This window comes from Gigantopelta aegis, chromosome 14, assembly GCF_016097555.1.
Source record: "Gigantopelta aegis isolate Gae_Host chromosome 14, Gae_host_genome, whole genome shotgun sequence".
NCBI lineage: Eukaryota > Metazoa > Mollusca > Gastropoda > Neomphalida > Peltospiridae > Gigantopelta > Gigantopelta aegis.
The window spans coordinates 35023448-35042740 of NC_054712.1; the positions used below are offsets into that span (position 1 = coordinate 35023448).

The 19293-nt window shown below is 39.1% G+C and overlaps 1 protein-coding gene across 1 annotated transcript in view; it reads right to left on the bottom strand.

The window, feature by feature from the left end:
- The window catches only part of LOC121388268 (neural-cadherin-like), a 93493-nt gene that overhangs the window by 42041 nt on the left and 32159 nt on the right, over positions 1-19293 (bottom strand). Inside the window, exons 8-16 of the mRNA XM_041519541.1 lie at positions 18064-18344; positions 16964-17413; positions 15022-15393; positions 12437-12637; positions 10351-10555; positions 8687-8830; positions 7691-7809; positions 4338-4517; positions 2671-2971 (exon numbers count right to left, since the gene is read on the bottom strand). Coding sequence (XP_041375475.1) covers positions 2671-2971; positions 4338-4517; positions 7691-7809; positions 8687-8830; positions 10351-10555; positions 12437-12637; positions 15022-15393; positions 16964-17413; positions 18064-18344 — 2253 coding nt within the window. The remainder of the gene's footprint in view (positions 1-2670; positions 2972-4337; positions 4518-7690; positions 7810-8686; positions 8831-10350; positions 10556-12436; positions 12638-15021; positions 15394-16963; positions 17414-18063; positions 18345-19293) is intronic.

Below are 19293 nucleotides of genomic sequence, written 5' to 3' on the forward strand. Positions count from 1 at the left end.
AGCACATACCACAGCCTTTGATAAATAAGACCTAGACCAACTGCACATCAAGCAGGCACTTAAATTACTACTGTATATTTATAGTAGCTAAATTACTACTGTATATTTATAGTAGCTAAATTACTACTGTATATTTATAGTAGCTAAATTACTACTGTATATTTATAGTAGCTAAATTACTACTGTATATTTATAGTAGCTAAATTACTACTGTATATTTATAGTAGCCAAATTACTACTGTATATTTACAGTAGCCAAATTACTACTGTATATTCACAGCAGCTAAATTACTACTGTATATTTATAGTAGCCAAATTACTACTGTATATTTATAGTAGCCAAATTACTACTGTATATTTATAGTAGCCAAATTACTACTGTATATTTATAGTAGCCAAATTACTACTGTATATTTATAGTAGCCAAATTACTACTGTATATTTATAGTAGCCAAATTACTACTGTATATTTATAGTAGCCAAATTACTACTGTATATTTATAGTAGCCAAATTACTACTGTATATTTATAGTAGCTAAATTACTACTGTATATTTATAGTAGCCAAATTACTACTGTATATTTATAGTAGCCAAATTACTACTGTATATTTACAGTAGCCAAATTACTACTGTATATTCACAGCAGCTAAATTACTACTGTATATTTATAGTAGCTAAATTACTACTGTATATTTATAGTAGCCAAATTACTACTGTATATTTATAGTAGCCAAATTACTACTGTATATTTATAGTAGCTAAATTACTACTGTATATTTATAGTAGCCAAATTACTACTGTATATTTATAGTAGCCAAATTACTACTGTATATTTATAGTAGCCAAATTACTACTGTATATTTATAGTAGCCAAATTACTACTGTATATTTATAGTAGCCAAATTACTACTGTATATTTATAGTAGCCAAATTACTACTGTATATTTATAGTAGCCAAATTACTACTGTATATTTATAGTAGCCAAATTACTACTGTATATTTATAGTAGCCAAATTACTACTGTATATTTATAGTAGCCAAATTACTACTGTATATTTATAGTAGCCAAATTACTACTGTATATTTATAGTAGCTAAATTACTACTGTATATTTATAGTAGCCAAATTACTACTGTATATTTATAGTAGCTAAATTACTACTGTATATTTACAGTAGCCAAATTACTACTGTATATTCACAGCAGCTGTATATTAAATTACTACTGTATATTTATAGTAGCCAAATTACTACTGTATATTTATAGTAGCCAAATTACTACTGTATATTTATAGTAGCCAAATTACTACTGTATATTTATAGTAGCCAAATTACTACTGTATATTCACAGCAGCTAAATTACTACTGTATATTTATAGTAGCCAAATTACTACTGTATATTTATAGTAGCTAAATTACTACTGTATATTTATAGTAGCCAAATTACTACTGTATATTTATAGTAGCTAAATTACTACTGTATATTCACAGCAGCTAAATTACTACTGTATATTCACAGCAGCTAAATTACTACTGTATATTTATAGTAGCCAAATTACTACTGTATATTCACAGCAGCTAAATTACTACTGTATATTTATAGTAGCTAAATTACTACTGTATATTCACAGCAGCTAAATTACTACTGTATATTCACAGCAGCTAAATTACTACTGTATATTTATAGTAGCCAAATTACTACTGTATATTTATAGTAGCCAAATTACTACTGTATATTTATAGTAGCTAAATTACTACTGTATATTCACAGCAGCTAAATTACTACTGTATATTTATAGTAGCCAAATTACTACTGTATATTTATAGTAGCTAAATTACTACTGTATATTCACAGTAGCTAAATTACTACTGTATATTCACAGCAGCTAAATTACTACTGTATATTTATAGTAGCCGTTAGACCTCATGTCCTTCACTGTGGTTTTTGTAACGAATATAAATCAATTTAAAGTTTGTTTTGTTTAACAATACAATTAGAGCTCATTGATTTATTAATCATCGGCTATTGGATGTCAAACATTTGGTCATTTTGACATTTAGTCTTAGAGAGGAAACCTGCTACATTTTTCCTTTAGTAACAAGGCATCTTTTACATGCACCATCCTACAGACAGGATGTATATTTGATATATCAGTTGTAGTGCACTGGCTGGAACGAGAAATAGCCCAATTGGCTCACAGATGGGGATCAGTCCTAGACCGACTGTGCATTGAGCGAGCACTTTAGCACTGGGCTATGTCCTGGCCCCCCACCCTCCCCCACAGAAAACAAATCGGAGACTAAAAGTACTAAAGTAATGTCCTTCAGCAGCCTTTTGATGATAAGAGTTTCTGCAAAAATACAGCATATACCAGTACCGGTCCAAGTATTGTTACAGTGACAAGATTCCCTCAATACAGATTTCACAACAATATCAGCGCTCTCTCTGAATGATCATGAAATTTTGCCAAATTATCTCAAAAATGCAAAGCCTATAGCTATTTCACAACAAAAATATCAATTACTACACAAACAATTTTCGCCAAATTAAAATACCTAAAATTAGCAACTGGCGAATTTGACGAGTGAGAGAGCTATCCTTGCTGAAAATGAAGCCCACCGCGGAACAATCTAATTAAAATTAGCTCAGATTGATGACAGAATACTTACCTTGCTTGGAATGTTCAGGAACTCTTCCCGTGAGTGAGTTCTTCCTGATGGGGCTGTTATCATTGATGTCAATCAGTCTGATCTGTACCGAGGTGTAGCCGTAGTTGGGATGGATATCTTCATCTTGGGCTTGCACGTTGAACTGATACAGCGCTTTACCGTTGGGCTCATCTCGATCTAGAGGTTTCAGCAAAAACAACTCTCCCGAGGTCTCATCTATTTGAAAGGTGTTCACAGCATTTCCCGGGATTTTGTAGCGAATTCGTGTCGGTCGGTTTTTATCTGCATCCGTTGCACTAACCTGAAATTAAATTAAAATTCTAATACATTTACTAATAATTAAATTTCCGTTACATTTATTACAATATAATGTCATCCCAATGGTCCAGACGTAGCAACGGGAGTTTGTTCATTTCTAGATGAACATAAAAATCACGTCATCAGGGAATGCATACTCCATTTATTAATGATAGTTTGTAAAAAAATAATTGAATTACGGCAATGGTCCATAATTCCAAAACTAAAATTGCCAAGAGGGATGACATGGATTTCCCGCCATCATGGTTCAGTTAAGGTGATGCGATAGCTAGATTTGGTTTCCAACAATTAATGTAATTTTTATTTATTATCCATTTTTTCGGAGAAATAAGGTCCTTAAATCCGTGACAGTATGCCTTTAATTGCAGTGAAACCCGTGTAAACCCGATTACGACAGAGGATCTAATATTTATCCAATTTAGTTAAGATCCAATGTTTAGAAGATCGCGTTTTAGAATTCAGAAAAATTGTGACCATGAAACTTGGTCAGTTTTGATAGGACTCCAATTTAGACAGCCTTCACTGCTATTTTTTTTAAAAGTGCTTGCTTGAGGTGCTTGCGTCATAGGATCGAACCACCGTGGTGGATCCATTGAGCTGATTGGGTTTTTTCTCTCGTTCCAACCAGAGCACCATAACCGGTCAAAAGGCTGTGGTATATGCTTTACTGTCTGTGGTAAAGTGCATATAAAAGATCCCTTGCTGCATTAGGAAAAATGTAGCAGGTTTTCTCTAATGATGTGTCACAATTACCAAATGTTCGACATCCAATAGCCAATGATTGATTAATTAATCAATGTGCTCTAGTGGTGTCGTTAAACAAAACAAACTTTAAACTTTTAATAAATCAATCAAAACAAACATTAAAAAGACACTGGCCTCAGTGGTGTACTGGTCATGCCATCGGACTTCTGGCTGGTAGGTACTGGGTTCGTATCCCATCTGAGGCAATGGGAAATTTTTCATGCCAGTACTGGCTCCAACTCAGAGTGAGTTTTACCCACTTCACGGGTGCGATTATGGGTGTGTCTCCCGAGTGTATGACCCCACATGGGGGATGATTACTCGGCATGCACTGCAGGTTCCGTGTACCCCAGGGGATCGGGTGATACCGAGATAGCTCAGCTGACAGCAAGCATGGAGCACGGACCTGTCAAGTAGTCCCATACCGAAATGGAAATACTGCGACTTCACCATTCATATCATCATCATCCATGTTTTTAATGTCCAAAAATACAAAAAAATTCTTTGTCTCTGTGTTCAATGTTTGTGGCGTTTAAAAAAAAAAAAAAAAAAAAAAAAAAAAAAAAAAAAAACCCAACAAACATTAAAAAGACAAATGTGCTGACCGTAAGGAGGTAGCGCTTGTTGGATGGGCTTATGTTGGGATCTTCTTCAACCACATCGTCCACAATGTATGTGTTCTCCGTGAACATCGGTGGGTTGTCGTTCACATCTCTTACTTTAATGTTGACCGTGGTACTACTAGTGTATATACCATCATACACCTCCATCACAAGCGGATAGACCTAAAAATGACAAAAAATAAACATCTTATGGAACAGCAAGCATCAATTTATCCATGCGTTCTGTGGGTCCGAAAATAGGCCCCTTCCCAAAAGAAAGTGGCATTGAAAATTCACAATTTGTCTGCTTAAAATTCCTGATATATATATATATACTCTTCAAAAAAAGAAACGCAAAAGGGTACAAATGGGTTATAACTCCGATTTTATGTTTCCTACCGGTTCATGCTTTGTGAATATAAGGTCATTGCATGTCCCAAACACATTCCCACGGTTACATTCGATAAAACGCAGCTACTGTACAATAAAGTTCCAAAATGTGAATATTCGCAAAAACGCAGCCACGTGCAAACCATGTCACCACTGCACGTGCGTTGTCTGCACGTGCAACATGAACACCGACAGTATAAAAGTGCAGGGTGTTCGCTTGCCTGGCCTCTGTATCTGGCCGACAGTTGACAATCCAGGACATGCCACGTCTCAGTGAACCGCAGAGAAAAAATGCCATCGGCCGACTAGACGCAGGCGAATCCAGAACGGCCGTTGCCAGGGCATTCCGTGTGTCCCCAAGCACCATCTCCAGACTGTGGTACCGTTACCAGCAACATGGATCAACACGTGACCTCCCTAGATCCGGTCGACCACGGGTCACTACCCCCGGGCAGGACCGCTACATCCGGGTACGCCACCTTCGGGAACGATTGACTACTGCCACCTCCACAGCCGCAGCAATACCAGGTTTGCGCAGGATATCCGACCAGACCGTACGGAACCGCCTACGTGAGGTACGAATTCGTGCCAGACGTCCAGTTCGAGGTGTCATCTTAACACCACAACACCGTCGACTCCGACTGCAGTGGTGCCAGATTCATCGACAATGGCCTCAACTGCGATGGAGACAGGTGTGGTTCAGTGACGAGTCCCGATTTCTGCTCCGACGTCATGATGGAAGATGTCGCGTGTATAGGCGTCGTGGTGAACGTTATGCGGCAAACTGCGTGCAGGAAGTGGACAGATTCGGCGGGGGTAGTGTCATGGTGTGGGCAGCCATCTCACACACTGGCAGAACTGACCTGGTCCACGTGCAGGGCAACCTGAATGCACAGGGCTACATTGACCAGATCCTCCGGCCACACATCGTTCCAGTTATGGCCAACGCCAACGCAGTGTTCCAACATGACAACGCCAGGCCTCACACAGCACGTCTCACAACGGCTTTCCTACAGAACAACAACATTAATGTCCTTCCTTGGCCATCGATATCACCGGATTTGAACCCAATTGAGCATCTATGGGACGAGTTGGACCGACGCCTCCGACAGCGACAACCACAGCCCCAGACCCTGCCCGAGCTGGCAGCAGTCTTGCAGGCTGAGTGGGCCACCATCCCCCGGGACGTCATCCGTACTCTGGTTGCTTCAATGGGCAGGCGGTGCCAGGCAGTTGTCAACACACGCGGAGGCCACACCCGGTATTGACTCCAGATGACCTTGACCTTGGTGGTGTGTCCTATCACTTACTCACAATGGACTAGAGTGAATTGTGAACAATCCTACAACATTTGGTAATTATCGGACTCACCATTCAATAATTAAATCAATTCTCCAAATGTTACGACAATGTGGTTTTGCGTTTCTTCTTTTGAAGAGTATATATACAATAGAATCTCGTTGGGTCAAATGCGGAAGGGTCGAATACATCGCAATGCTTGAACCAAAAATCGACGTCCCAAGTTACACTTACACGTTATTGACCGAATGGTTAGGTTGAACTACCCGATGGGTTGAACACTTTCTCAAGCACCGACGGGGTTCGAACCAACAGGATTCAGTTGTATATCTAATTGTAAACTGATGGCGAGTGAGTGCTGTATTGTGATTAGTTAATTACATTCCCCCCCCCCCCCCCCCCCCCCCCCCCGAGATCAAAATCAAATAAAAATAACACCCGGAGAGCTAATGAAACATTCTCTTTTAAAAATTTTGATTAGTGATATTTTTAGTCAATTGATTAGATATTACTGTTTAATGTTTTAAAATTGTGTTGATATCTCTGAAATTTGTGTAGTGAATCGTGATGTGATAGTGGACAAAATGTCCGCCCCGACAGCTGTCACGGTATATGTACATGTACCTTTTTCTGTTAAAACATAAAGATGGGGATGGGACACTGCATTTGCTAAAACTAATAATATATGCAAGAAGTTGTATTTTACAGTGAAACCTGTCTTAAACGGTCACGCATGGGAGTAGTCAAAATGGGTAATTTGTAACTTCTCGTAGTGAGTTGGTTATTCTCTTTATTACCCATTGTCACTTTTAATTGGTTTTTAATATAAAAATTCCTCTGCTGTCGACCACAAAGACTTCAGCCATTACGTCATATAAAAAGAAAAGAAAGAAATGTTTTATTTAACGACGCACTCAACACAGTTTAATTACGGTTATATGGCGTCAGACATATGGTTAATGGCCACACAGCTATAGAGAGGGGAAACCCGCTGTCGCCACTTCATGGGCTACTCTTTCCGATTAGCAGCAATGGATCTTTTATATGCACCACCCCACAGACAGGATAGCACATACCACAGCTTTTGATATACACTGTGGTGCATTGGTTGGAACGAGAAATAGCCCAATGGGCCCACTGACGGGGATCGATCCCAGACCGACCGCGCATCGAGCGAGCTCTGTACCACTAAGTCATACATCTTACATGCATTACATGATGTAATGTAAATGTAAGTGATGTCATGGCATAACAGCATTCTTTTTACAGCCAAATGTTTTCAGTACAAAATATGATGGTGGTTGCATTAGAAAATAATAAATCTTTTATGTTACTAAAGCTGATGCTTATGAAAATATACCATTTCATATTTATAAAGCAAATGAGTCAACATTTTTTGTAAATCTTTGTATAACGTATGAGTAATCTGACTCATGAATGAAAACCCATATATTTGAGACCATATTAGAAAATTTGTTTCTAATTTTCATTATTATTCATACTTACCTAGTGCTAGCACAACAAATATGCTATTCAACCTGAGTCATACCTACACACTGCAGAATTCTCTCCCTTGCCGGATAAGTTGAATAAGACTATGGGTAATAAAAGACTTGCTAACATTGTGAAACAAATATTATTTAATTACTGATGATACTACCACTTACTTTTGGATCACTGCTTTCATAATCAAGCTGACGCCCCACCATAATTTGTCCATCTTTCTCTTGCACCTTAAAAGCATTGCGAGTATTCCCACTCTTGATGGAGTACAGAAGTGTGGCAGCTGAAATGAACACGCAACATTAACAGAAAACATTTAGATTTGTTGAAACACATCAAATTTTGTATATAAATAAATTTTGCTGTGTTCAAAACATGCTGTCAATCTGAAAAATAATCCTATCTCAAATTTGACTCTATTGACAGAGAGAGAAAGAGGGGAAGAGAGGCACAGAAAGAGGGGAAGAGAAGCAGAGAAAGAGAGGGAGAGGGTATGAGAGAGAATGACAGAGGGAAGGGCAGGACAGAGTGTATTATGACAAGACAGGGGAGGGCAGGAGAGACACAAAGAGAGAGACAGACAGACACACACAACACACACACACAGAGAGAGAGAGAGAGAGAGAGAGAGAGAGAGAGAGAGAGAGAGAGAGAGAGAGAGAGAGAGAGAGAGAGAGAGAGAGAGAGAGAGAGAGAGGAGGGAGGAAGGTAGAGAGAGAGAGAGAGAGAGAGAGAGAGAGAGAGAGAGAGAGAGAGAGAGAGAGAGAGAGAGAGAGAGAGAGAGAGAGAGAGAGAGAGAGAGAGAGAGAGAGAGAGAGAGAGAGAGAGAGAGAGACACACACAGAGAGATAGAGATAGAGATAGAGAGAGAGAGAGACAAAGAGAGAGAAATAGAGGACATAAGAGTTACTCTGACTTACTACTGTGTCGATATCCCTTGCTAGAACTAGTATCACTTTGACTTACAGGTCCGTAGCCAATGGGGGTACGGGGGGGTGTCCGAACCCCCCCCCCCCCCCCCCCCCCGTGACTTTGTTTTTAATATTCGTCAATGCAAAATTGCAGCTCAGGCGCATTGTGCCCTCATGTGAGGCACTTCATGCCTCACCATAAGACTAAACGACACCCCTCTCAAAATCCTGGCTACAAGCCTGACTTACCACTGTCGACATCCCTTGCTTGAACTAGTATCACTTTGGATCCGATAACAGCATCTTCATCCACTGTGGCATTGTAGACATTTTGTGGAAAGACAGGCGGATTGTCATTCATGTCAGTTATTGTCACCTCAATTGTGGCTACGGCTGAAAAATAAAAAAACAATATATACATTTATATAAAGTTAAAAGTCAAAAGTTTGTTTTGTTTAACAACACCACTAGAGCACATTGATTTATTCATCATCGGCTATTGGATGTCAAACATCTGGTCATTCTGACACAAAGTTATCAGAGGAAATCCGCTACATTTTTTCCTTATGCAGAAAAGGATGTTTTATATGCACTTTCTCAGACAGGAAAGCACATACCACAGCCTTTGACCAGATGTGGTGCACTGGTTGGAACGAGAAAAATCTTTTTAAAAATAGCAGGCATGTAAGCCCTTTCGACATTGTTCTGAAAATGCAGTTTCTAAGAACAGTAGCCAGACAGTCCCTTTGACTTTGTCCTATTTTTCAACAGAATATATTCTAACATAATTTGCATTGAAATGCATGCAAAAGTGTGGAATGGTGCATATAAAAGATCCCGTGCTAATAATGGTTTCCTCTTTAAGAATATATATCAGAATTATTAAATGTCTGACATCCAATAGTCGAAGATTAACAAATCAATGTGCTCTAATGGTGTTATTAAACAAAACAAATTGTAGCTTTTAGCATGCAAAAGTCAAAGGTGGTGCCGTAATCACCCTGTCTATTGCAAAATTAGCCAATTGCCAATTTTCATAAAAAGTGGTAAATAAAAGTTTCTTTAAATTAATCACGTTGAATAAAATTTTAAGAATGGGCTAAAACAAAATTTGTTGCCATGACGATAAAGGCTCAGGTCTACTTCTATTCTATTCTATTCTATTGTCAACTTATTTTCGAGCTTATATCAAATTAAGATTCAGGCATACAGTCCTGAGCACACACTTCAGCTATCTGGTCTGTCTGTCCAGGACAGTGGGTTAGTTGTTAGTGAGAGAAAAGAGGGTGTAGTGGTCTTACACCTACCCACCGAGTCATTAAAACTCACTCTGGGTGAGAGCTGGTACTGGGCTGTGAACCCAGTACCTACCAGCCTTATGTTTGATGGCTTAACCACGACACCACCGAGACTGGTAGGTCTAGTCCATTAAGAGTCTTGATGTTTATAAGTAAAGTTTGTTTTATTTAACGACGCCGCTAGAGCACATTGATTTTTTATCTTATCATCGGCTATTGGACGTCAAACATATGGTCATTCTGACACTGTTTTTAGAGGAAACCCGCTGTCGCCACATAGGCTACTCTTTTTACGACAGGCAGCAAGGGATCTTTTATTTGCGCTTCCCACAGACAGGATAGCACAAACCATGGCCTTTGTTGAACCAGTTATGGATCACTGGTCGGTGCAAGTGGTTTACACCTACCCATTGAGCCTTGCGGAGCACTCACTCAGGGTTTGGAGTCGGTATCTCGATTAAAAATCCCATGCCTCGACTGGGATCCGAACCCAGTACCTACCAGCCTGTAGACCGATGGCCTGCCACGACGCCACCGAGGCCGGTTTGATGTTTATAAGAGCCAGTCATGGAGGTGGTCCAGACTCAGTCTACCCGGCCGCAATACGATTCTCACCTGAGTTAGGGAGTCCATTGGTGTTGAGAGTGGACGGAGCTCCATCCTGAACCATGATGTCGACATAGACTTTAGAGTTGGGAATAGCCTCCCTGTCAAACGATGCGTTCGATCTCACTATCACCGTGTTGTTGTCCACCACATCCAGATAAAACTTCTTTGAAATGCCCGGAGCATTGGATGGATCCTGCAGCGTGTATTTCAACTAGAAACAAGAACACGGAATGAATCGGCGAATGAGTGAGTGATGAGTGAGTGAATGAGTGATGAGTGAGCAAGTGAGTGATGAGTAAGCGAGTGATGAGTGAGTGAGTGAGTGAGTGAGTGAGTGATGAGTGAGTGAGTGAGTGAGTGAGTAGGTAAAAACAGTGCATAATATAATTGTGGTGAATTTTAGAGCTGGACGGTATTGAAATTTCAGTTTCGGTATCAGTATCTTTGGGGTGATTTACCGCAGTATCGGCACGGTATTCGGTATCGGTACAATACCTATATCGATTGGTATTTTCAGTATACCCGGTACTAGGCTTTAAATGCATGCCGGAGTTAGTCTCACCCTCTAATTTCATCAAACTAAAATTAAATTCCATACACAAGGCCCTCATCGCTCTCTTCTTTTCAGCTATTTTGTGTTCGTCAGATATATTGTTAATGCTTTACCAAATGGTGTAAAATATTTTTAAATACTGAAATTTAAGTATTTTGAGATTTGCTCGGTACGGTAAATTGTTATTGACATGATACCGATACCGAATGGTATATATGGTATACCACCCAGTTCTAGTGAATTTTATTCAAACAAGTATGAAATTAAACCAAATCTAAAACACTGACAATGCATCAGATGAGTGCTTTACTACTGGGCTATGACCCAAACCAATCACTACAAAATACAGAACTAAACAGTACTAAACTAGCTTACCACACTGTTTGACTTCGATACAGGATACATTACTAAACTAGTTTACCACACTGTTTGCTTCGATACAGGATACATTACTAAACTAGCTTACCACATTGTTTGCTTCGATACAGGATACATTACTAAACTAGCTTACTACACGTTTGCTTCGATACAGGATACATTACTAAACTAGCTTACCACACTGTTTGACTTCGATACAGGATACATTACTAAACTAGCTTACCACACTGTTTGCTTCGATACAGGATACATTACTAAACTAGCTTACCACACTGTTTGCTTCGATACAGGATACAGTACTAAACTAGCTTACCACACTGTTTGCTTCGATACAGGATACATTACTAAACTAGCTTACCACACTGTTTGCTTCGATACAGGATACATTACTCTATACTGTTTGGATACAGGATTACTAAACTACTTACACATTGTTTGACTTCGATACAGGATACATTACTAAACTAGCTTAACACATTGTTTGACTTCGATACAGGATACATTACTAAACTAGCTTACCACACTGTTTGCTTCGATACAGGATACATTAATAAACTAGCTAACCACATTGTTTGACTTCGATACAGGATACATGACTAAACTAGCTTAACACATTTTTAGACTTCAATACAGGATACAGTTATAAATTAGCTTACTATATTGTTTGACTTCAATAGAGGGACCAGTTATAAACTAGGTTACCATATTCTTTGACTTTGATGCAGGGTACAGTTATAGACTAGCTTACGATATTGTTTGACCTTGATACAGAGTAGTTATAAATTAGCTTACCATATTGTTCGACCTCGATACTGGGGACATTTATAAACTAAATTACCATATTGTTTGACTTCGATACAGGGTACAGTACTAAACTAGCTTACCATATTATTTGACTTTGATATGGGATAGTTATAAACTAGCTTACCACATTGTTTGACTTCAATACAGGATACAGTACTAATAAACTAGCGTACCACATTGTTTGACTTTGATACAGGATACAGTACTAAATTAGCTAACCACAGTGTTTGACTTTGATACAGGATATAGTACTAAACTAGCTTACTATCTTGGTTGACTTCGATGCAAGATACAGTACTAAACTAGCTTACTATCTTGTTTGACTTCGATACAGGATACAGTACTAAATTAGCTTACTACATTGTTTGGCGGATTCTGATCAGCATCATAGGCTTTGACCTCAATGACCCGTTGTCCTTTTTCCATATTCTCTGCCACACTACCAGGATAATATCCTGTATTCTTGTCCAACCCATCAAACACTGGTATCTGATTATTTGTGTCAATCAGGTGAATTGTGGGATGAATTTCAGAACTCAATGATACTGCTCCACGATTCTGTAAAAAAACACAAACAAATTTTTATTTTTTAAATAACATGAAAAATTAGTTTGATAAAACAAAACAATTGTTCGATGTAACACATCCTAAGTTTCCTACAAAATAGAGGCTTTTTAACGACTGAAATTACAAACAAATAAAGGGGGTTTTTTTGGTCCAAAATATTGGTGTTTCCGATCATCTTAATGCAGGCCCGTAGCAGGGTGGTGGCCAGGGGGGCCTGCCCCCCCCCCCAATAATATTGGCTGGGTTTTTTTTTATTTTTATAACCTTTAGATCTTGACTGAATGTAAAAGTTGTAGCGAGACTAACGGATTGAGATTAACGGCGAGAGTTACATTAACGGGCAAATAACCTTTGAATCATGCCCCTGGACCCCCCAAATAACTAGCGCCTTTGGTGCTCATTCAGTTGGACCCCCCCCCCCCCAATAATGTCCACCATGCTACAGGCCTGTAATGTTTGTGATGACTCAAATTTCATATCACTTCCTAATATAACAGCCATTCCCACGGCCTTTCCCCACTCGAGAATGAAAATGTAATTTTTTTGTCCTATTCTATATAAATCAAGATAAAAATATGAAAAACAAATGGACATTAGTTTTCACTATCCTAATCCAGGGCTTCTGGATTAGGGTAGCCCCAATCCCATGGCTAGTGATATTCAATGTTGGGCTACAAAATAACTACTATTGCCATGCCCGGTGGCTAGTGAAAAAAATGATGTCAAATGCTGTGTTTAAGTATATTTTGAATATGAATATCCTGTCCCTACCCCCATATCCAAAATCTTAGTGCTTTTAAGCTCCATCTCCCTCTTTAGGTGACATTATTACTTTAGTAAAATTGTATTAACTTAAAGTAAAGTAGGGCTAGTGAATTTTTAATCGTGGCCAGTAAATATTAAAACTCAATGATCCCATGGCTAGAGGATTTAATAATTTTTTTAAAAGCCCTGCCTAATCTATTGACAAGATAGTTTCATTGTGTATTTGTGAAACAGGTTAAATTGTTATGTTTTTCTACTAGGTTCCCACATATCAAGGCAGTAGAGAAAGGTGCTTCGTCCTTCTCAAAAATCTTATAAAATTAAAAATACAGCAACTAAATTGTGATCAATTGAGTGTTATTTAGATACACATACAGTATCAGTACAGTGCAATCGGTGGGCCTATTGGACCATTTCTTGTTCCAGCCAGTGCACCACGACTGGTATATTAAAGGCCATGGTATGTCCTATCCTGTCTGTAAAGATAAAGATACCTGAGACCATATGTCAAAATTACCAAATGTTTGACATCCAATAGCCGATGATTAATAAATCAATGTACTCTAGTGGTGTCATTAAACAAAACAAACAAACTTTAACAGTACAGTGAAAAACAGTGGTACATGTATGAATGAATAACAAAGTATAGTGTGTCTGAAGTACTGGTGTGTCTGTGAAGGACACACTGCTATAACAAGACTGGAACGGGGCCCTGGTCTGTTACCGGACACACTGCCATAACAAGACTGGAACGGGGCCCTGGTCTGTTACTGGACACACTGCTATAACAAGACTGGAACAGGGCCTTGGTCTGTTACCGGACACACTGCTATAACAAGACTGGAACAGGGCCCTGGTCTGTTACTGGACACACTGCTATAACAAGACTGGAACAGGGCCCTGGTCTATTACCAGACACACTGCTATATAACAAGACTGGAACAGGGCCCTGGTCTGTTACTGGACACACTGCTATAACAAGACTGGAACAGGGCCTTGGTCTGTTACCAGACACACTGCTATAACAAGACTGGAACAGGGCCCTGGTCTGTTACTGGACACACTGCTATAACAAGACTGGAACAGGGCCCTGATCTATTACCAGACACACTGCTATAACAAGACTGGAACAGGGCCCTGGTCTGTTACTGGACACACTGCTATAACAAGACTGGAACAGGGCCCTGGTCTATTACCAGACACACTGCTATAACAAGACTGGAACAGGGCCCTGGTCTGTTACCAGACACATTGCTATAACAAGACTGGAACGGGGCCCTGGTCTGTTACCGGACACACTGCTATAACAAGACTGGAACAGGGCCCTGGTCTGTTACCGGACACACTGCTATAACAAGACTGGAACAGGGCCCTGGTCTGTTACTGGACACACTGCTATAACAAGACTGGAACAGGGCCCTGGTCTATTACCAGACACACTGCTATAACAAGACTGGAACAGGGCCCTGGTCTGTTACTGGACACACTGCTATAACAAGACTGGAACGGGGCCCTGGTCTGTTACCGGACACACTGCTATAACAAGACTGGAACAGGGCCCTGGTCTGTTACCGGACACACTGCTATAACAAGACCTCAATGTCACTTACCGTTACCCGTAGACGCAGTTGGTATTTGTCTTTTTGATTAATGTCCATCCTTCCATATACGCTCAAAGTTGCACTGTTTCTGTTTGTCTGCACCCTAAAGGGGTCCACAATTTCTCTAGGATTGCCAGTGTCGTCTATCAAATGAAATGTCAGAATTGGGTTATCCACATTGGAAGTTGCAGAGAATACTGTTATGATCTGACTAAAACTCGCAGTTTCATTAATTGTATACGGTGTCGTGTCATAGTTCGGATCATCCCAAGATGGCGGGACACTGGTTCGATTTGCGACCTTAATAGTAACTCGGGCAGTGCTGTTGAGAGGGGGATTACCATGGTCTTTCGCCATCACAGAGAAAATGTAGGTTTCCTTCTGTAATATAGAGAACAAGCATTCTATGAGTAATACCAAAGCCATACATGTATGTCTCCACAAATGTTCATATCTCCTAAGTTCAAGGGCCATAACGCTGTCAAATATGGATGAATTCCAATTTTCCACAGTTATGGCCCTTGAATAGATTCTCATAAAATAATTAAACTTGATCTGTAATTGTACTGTAAAGCTATATAAAAAATTTGATTTCAAAATCTTGAGGCATTATTTATTATTATTAGGTTCCCAAGCCTTTTCGGCTGGGAACCTATTGTTTTTGCTGGGATTGTTATTATTATTATTATTATTATTATTATTATTAGGTTCCCAAGCCCTTTCAGATGGGAACCTATTGTTTTTGCTGGGAATGTTATTTTTTTGGTCACCTCTGTTGTGTCATTTTGTAAGAAACGTTCTGGGCCAATTTAGTTGACATTTACGTAGATACTTGGGTACTTCAGGGGGATTGATTACATCAAAAATGTGTGCGTATAAGCGATAGGTATTGGCCTCTATTTGTACGGCAGTTTCTGTGAATCCGACAGGTGAAATGTCTTAAAATAGTACATTTAATTTCTACTGCCTATCTACAAAAAAGTATCAAAATATTGAATTAATCTCATGCCTACTTTCAATGGACTAGGTATTTCTAATGTTGACCCAAGCATATTTCAGGCAATTTTTTTTCTTTCTAAAACCCCAAAATCAGTCTAACTAGACAAGTTTTCAACTCAAATATTATATTCACTGTTGTAATCTACCCGTTCGAGGGCAATAAACTGTCAATTTAACTTTTTTAGTTTTTTAACTTTTTTCAGATAGACTCTTCAAATGAAAGATACACATTTTTGCACTGTTTTATCTTTAAATCTATGACATTGACTGAAAAAAGTTATACGTTAGGATTAATCATTTACTGCTTTATTAACGTATAAAATATGAAACAAGTGTAATATTATTTGTTAATATGGCAAGACAAAATAAAACAGCACTACCAAAATACAGTCTGCATGAGTGGCTACTGCAGTCTGCTGAGTCGGCTAAAATTTGGTAGTTGGATAGAAGGAAGGAAATGTTTTATTTAACGACGCACTCAACACATTTTATTTACGGATATATGGCGTCAGACATATGCTTAAGGACCACACAGATATTGAGAGAGGAAAGCTGCTGTCGCCACTTCATGGGCTACTCTTTTTCGATTAGCAGCAAGGGATCGTTTATATGCACCATCCCACAGACAGGATAGTACATACCACGGCCTCTGATACACCAGTTGTTGAGCACTGGCTGGAATGAGAAATGGGTCAACCGATGAGGATCGATCCTAGACCGACCGCGCATCAAGTGAACACTTTACCAGTGGGCTACATCCCACCCCTGATAGTTGGATAGGTGAGTGTGTGTGCGTGTAAGGGGGGAGGAGGGGGGGGGGGTACGGGTAATTATTGTTATAATTAAATAATGTATAAATATGTCTTGAGTAATGTACATCTATTATAGTTTGGGAATCTGTCATTATCGCTTGTTATTATAGTCAAGGTTTTTAATTAACAAAATATCTTACCAGTGCAGACTTATTAAGTTTAATTAATCCAATATCCGTGTCTATCTTGAAGAACCTACTGTCTTCATTGGCAACGAAGAAGTATGACAGACTTGCGTTTTCCCCTATATCAATATCGGAAGCTCGGACGGTTATAACGGACCGTTCCGTCCCATAAGACTGTGGAATGGTAGCATGGTATTCCGTCTGGTCAAATTTTGGAGCATTGTCATTCTCATCTTCGATGATAACTCTAAACGTACAGTAACCCTCGAGAGACGGTTTTCCGCCGTCGCGAGCCAATATCGTCAGCGAGATAAAACGGTCCTTCTCTCGATCAAACACTGCCGCCGTGGTAACCTCTCCAGACATTGGGTCCGTGATGGCAAACAACGGCTGTTGGTTATCGCTACGTAAAACGGAGTAGCTCACTTTGCCGTTATCCCCTCTGTCACCATCTTGAGCAGATACCTAAAATTAAAATATAAATTTAAAAATTTTAAAATTTAATTTATTATTAAATATAATGAACTCCAGTGTGAACTCACCAGTCAGGTCTGTATTTGTAAAAAGAGTATTAGAAGAAAGTTAAAGTTTGTTTTGTTTAACGACACCACTGGAGCACACTGATAATTAATCGTCAGCTATTGTATGTCAAACATTTGGTGATTCTAACACGAAGTCATCAGAGGAAACCCGTTATATTTTTCCTAATGCAACAAGGGATTTTTTATATGCACTTTCCCTTTTAAGTAAATAAATGTTTGAACCAACCTTCCCTATTAAATTTTAAAATTAAATATTCCCTGAGCTACAATATGCCTCAGGTTACAGCAATGGAAAAATATTCTGAAAGACAACTTAAACTATATATACTGACGTCCAAAAGAAAGTTTACAGACATAAAATTTGAATAATTTGATAAATATTGTTGCTAATTGAAAAGAACCAATTTAGAAACCACCTTACAAACATGTATCATGAAGTGCATTGTCACGTTTAAGTGTTGAACTTCATGATACTTTCATATCCCATTGTACAGTTTGTTGGTTTTCTATAATACAATTTCAAGCCTTGTAAAGTTTTCTGTTGGACGTCAGTATATTTAACAGCAAACATACCCTAATTACGCTGGTGCCCACTTGCTGGTTCTCTGCAACTTTAGCCAATTTCGTGTATCCATTACAATTTATGAAGGTCGGCTTTTGATCATTGATATCCGTTATTTCGATCACAATGTATGAGTTATGCTGCTGTATGTCGGGACCTGAACAGCAAGAACCATCGTCTATTACAGAGATATTCAACGTGTACGAGTTCTTATCTTGCGGAATTGTTGCAGTTGTTTTGATCAAGCCAGAATCGGGAATTATTTCAAATATTTCAGAAGTAGTTTTCTGAGCTGAAATAAGAAGAGAAAAGACATTTTTGTTATTGAAATAATAATAATAATATGCAGGTATTTCAGGATTGAAAGTTATAGTTTGTTTTGTTTAACGATACCACTAGGGCACAATGATTTACTAAACATCGGCTACTGGATGTCAAACTTTTGGTGATTCTAACACGTAATAATCAGAGGAAATCCGCTACATTTTTCCTAATGCAGCAAGGGATCTTTTATATGCACTTTCCCTTTTTAATCTTGACAATGGTGTAGGAAAGTGCCAAAAGGTGTGTGTGTGTGCTCAAGCCCCCCCCCCCCCCCCCCCCCGCCCCGCCCACACTTCCTACGTCAGTGCTGGACATAGTCGAAGGGAATTTTTAGAGAGAAAACCTGCTACATTTTCCCATTAGTAGCAAGGGATATTTTATGTATGCACCACCCACAGACAGGCTATACCAGAAGTAGTGCACTGCCTAATGTGCCCACTGATGGGGACTGATCCCAGCTCGACTGTGCATTTTTCCATTGGGATACATCCCGCCCTTGTCAAAAATAGGTAAATCGCCATGCAAAAAGTTTGTTTTGTTTAATGACACCACTAGAACACACTGATTTATTAATCATCGGCTATTGGATGTCAAACATTTGGTCATTCTGAGATAGTCTTAGAGAGGAAACCCACAACATTTTTCTATTATTAGCAAGGGATCTTTTATATGCACCATCTCATAGACAGGACAGCTCATACCATGGCCTTTGATGTACCAATCATGGCGCACTGGCTGGAGTGAGAAATAGCCCAATGGGCCCACTGATGGAGATTGATACCAGATGACCATGCATCGAATACGCGCTTTACCACTAGGCTACATCTCACCCAAACTGTCATGTAAGTCAAAACTTTCTGCAACAGTACATGATAAAGCTATATACACAATTTCTGCTCAATACCTTGAGGTACTTT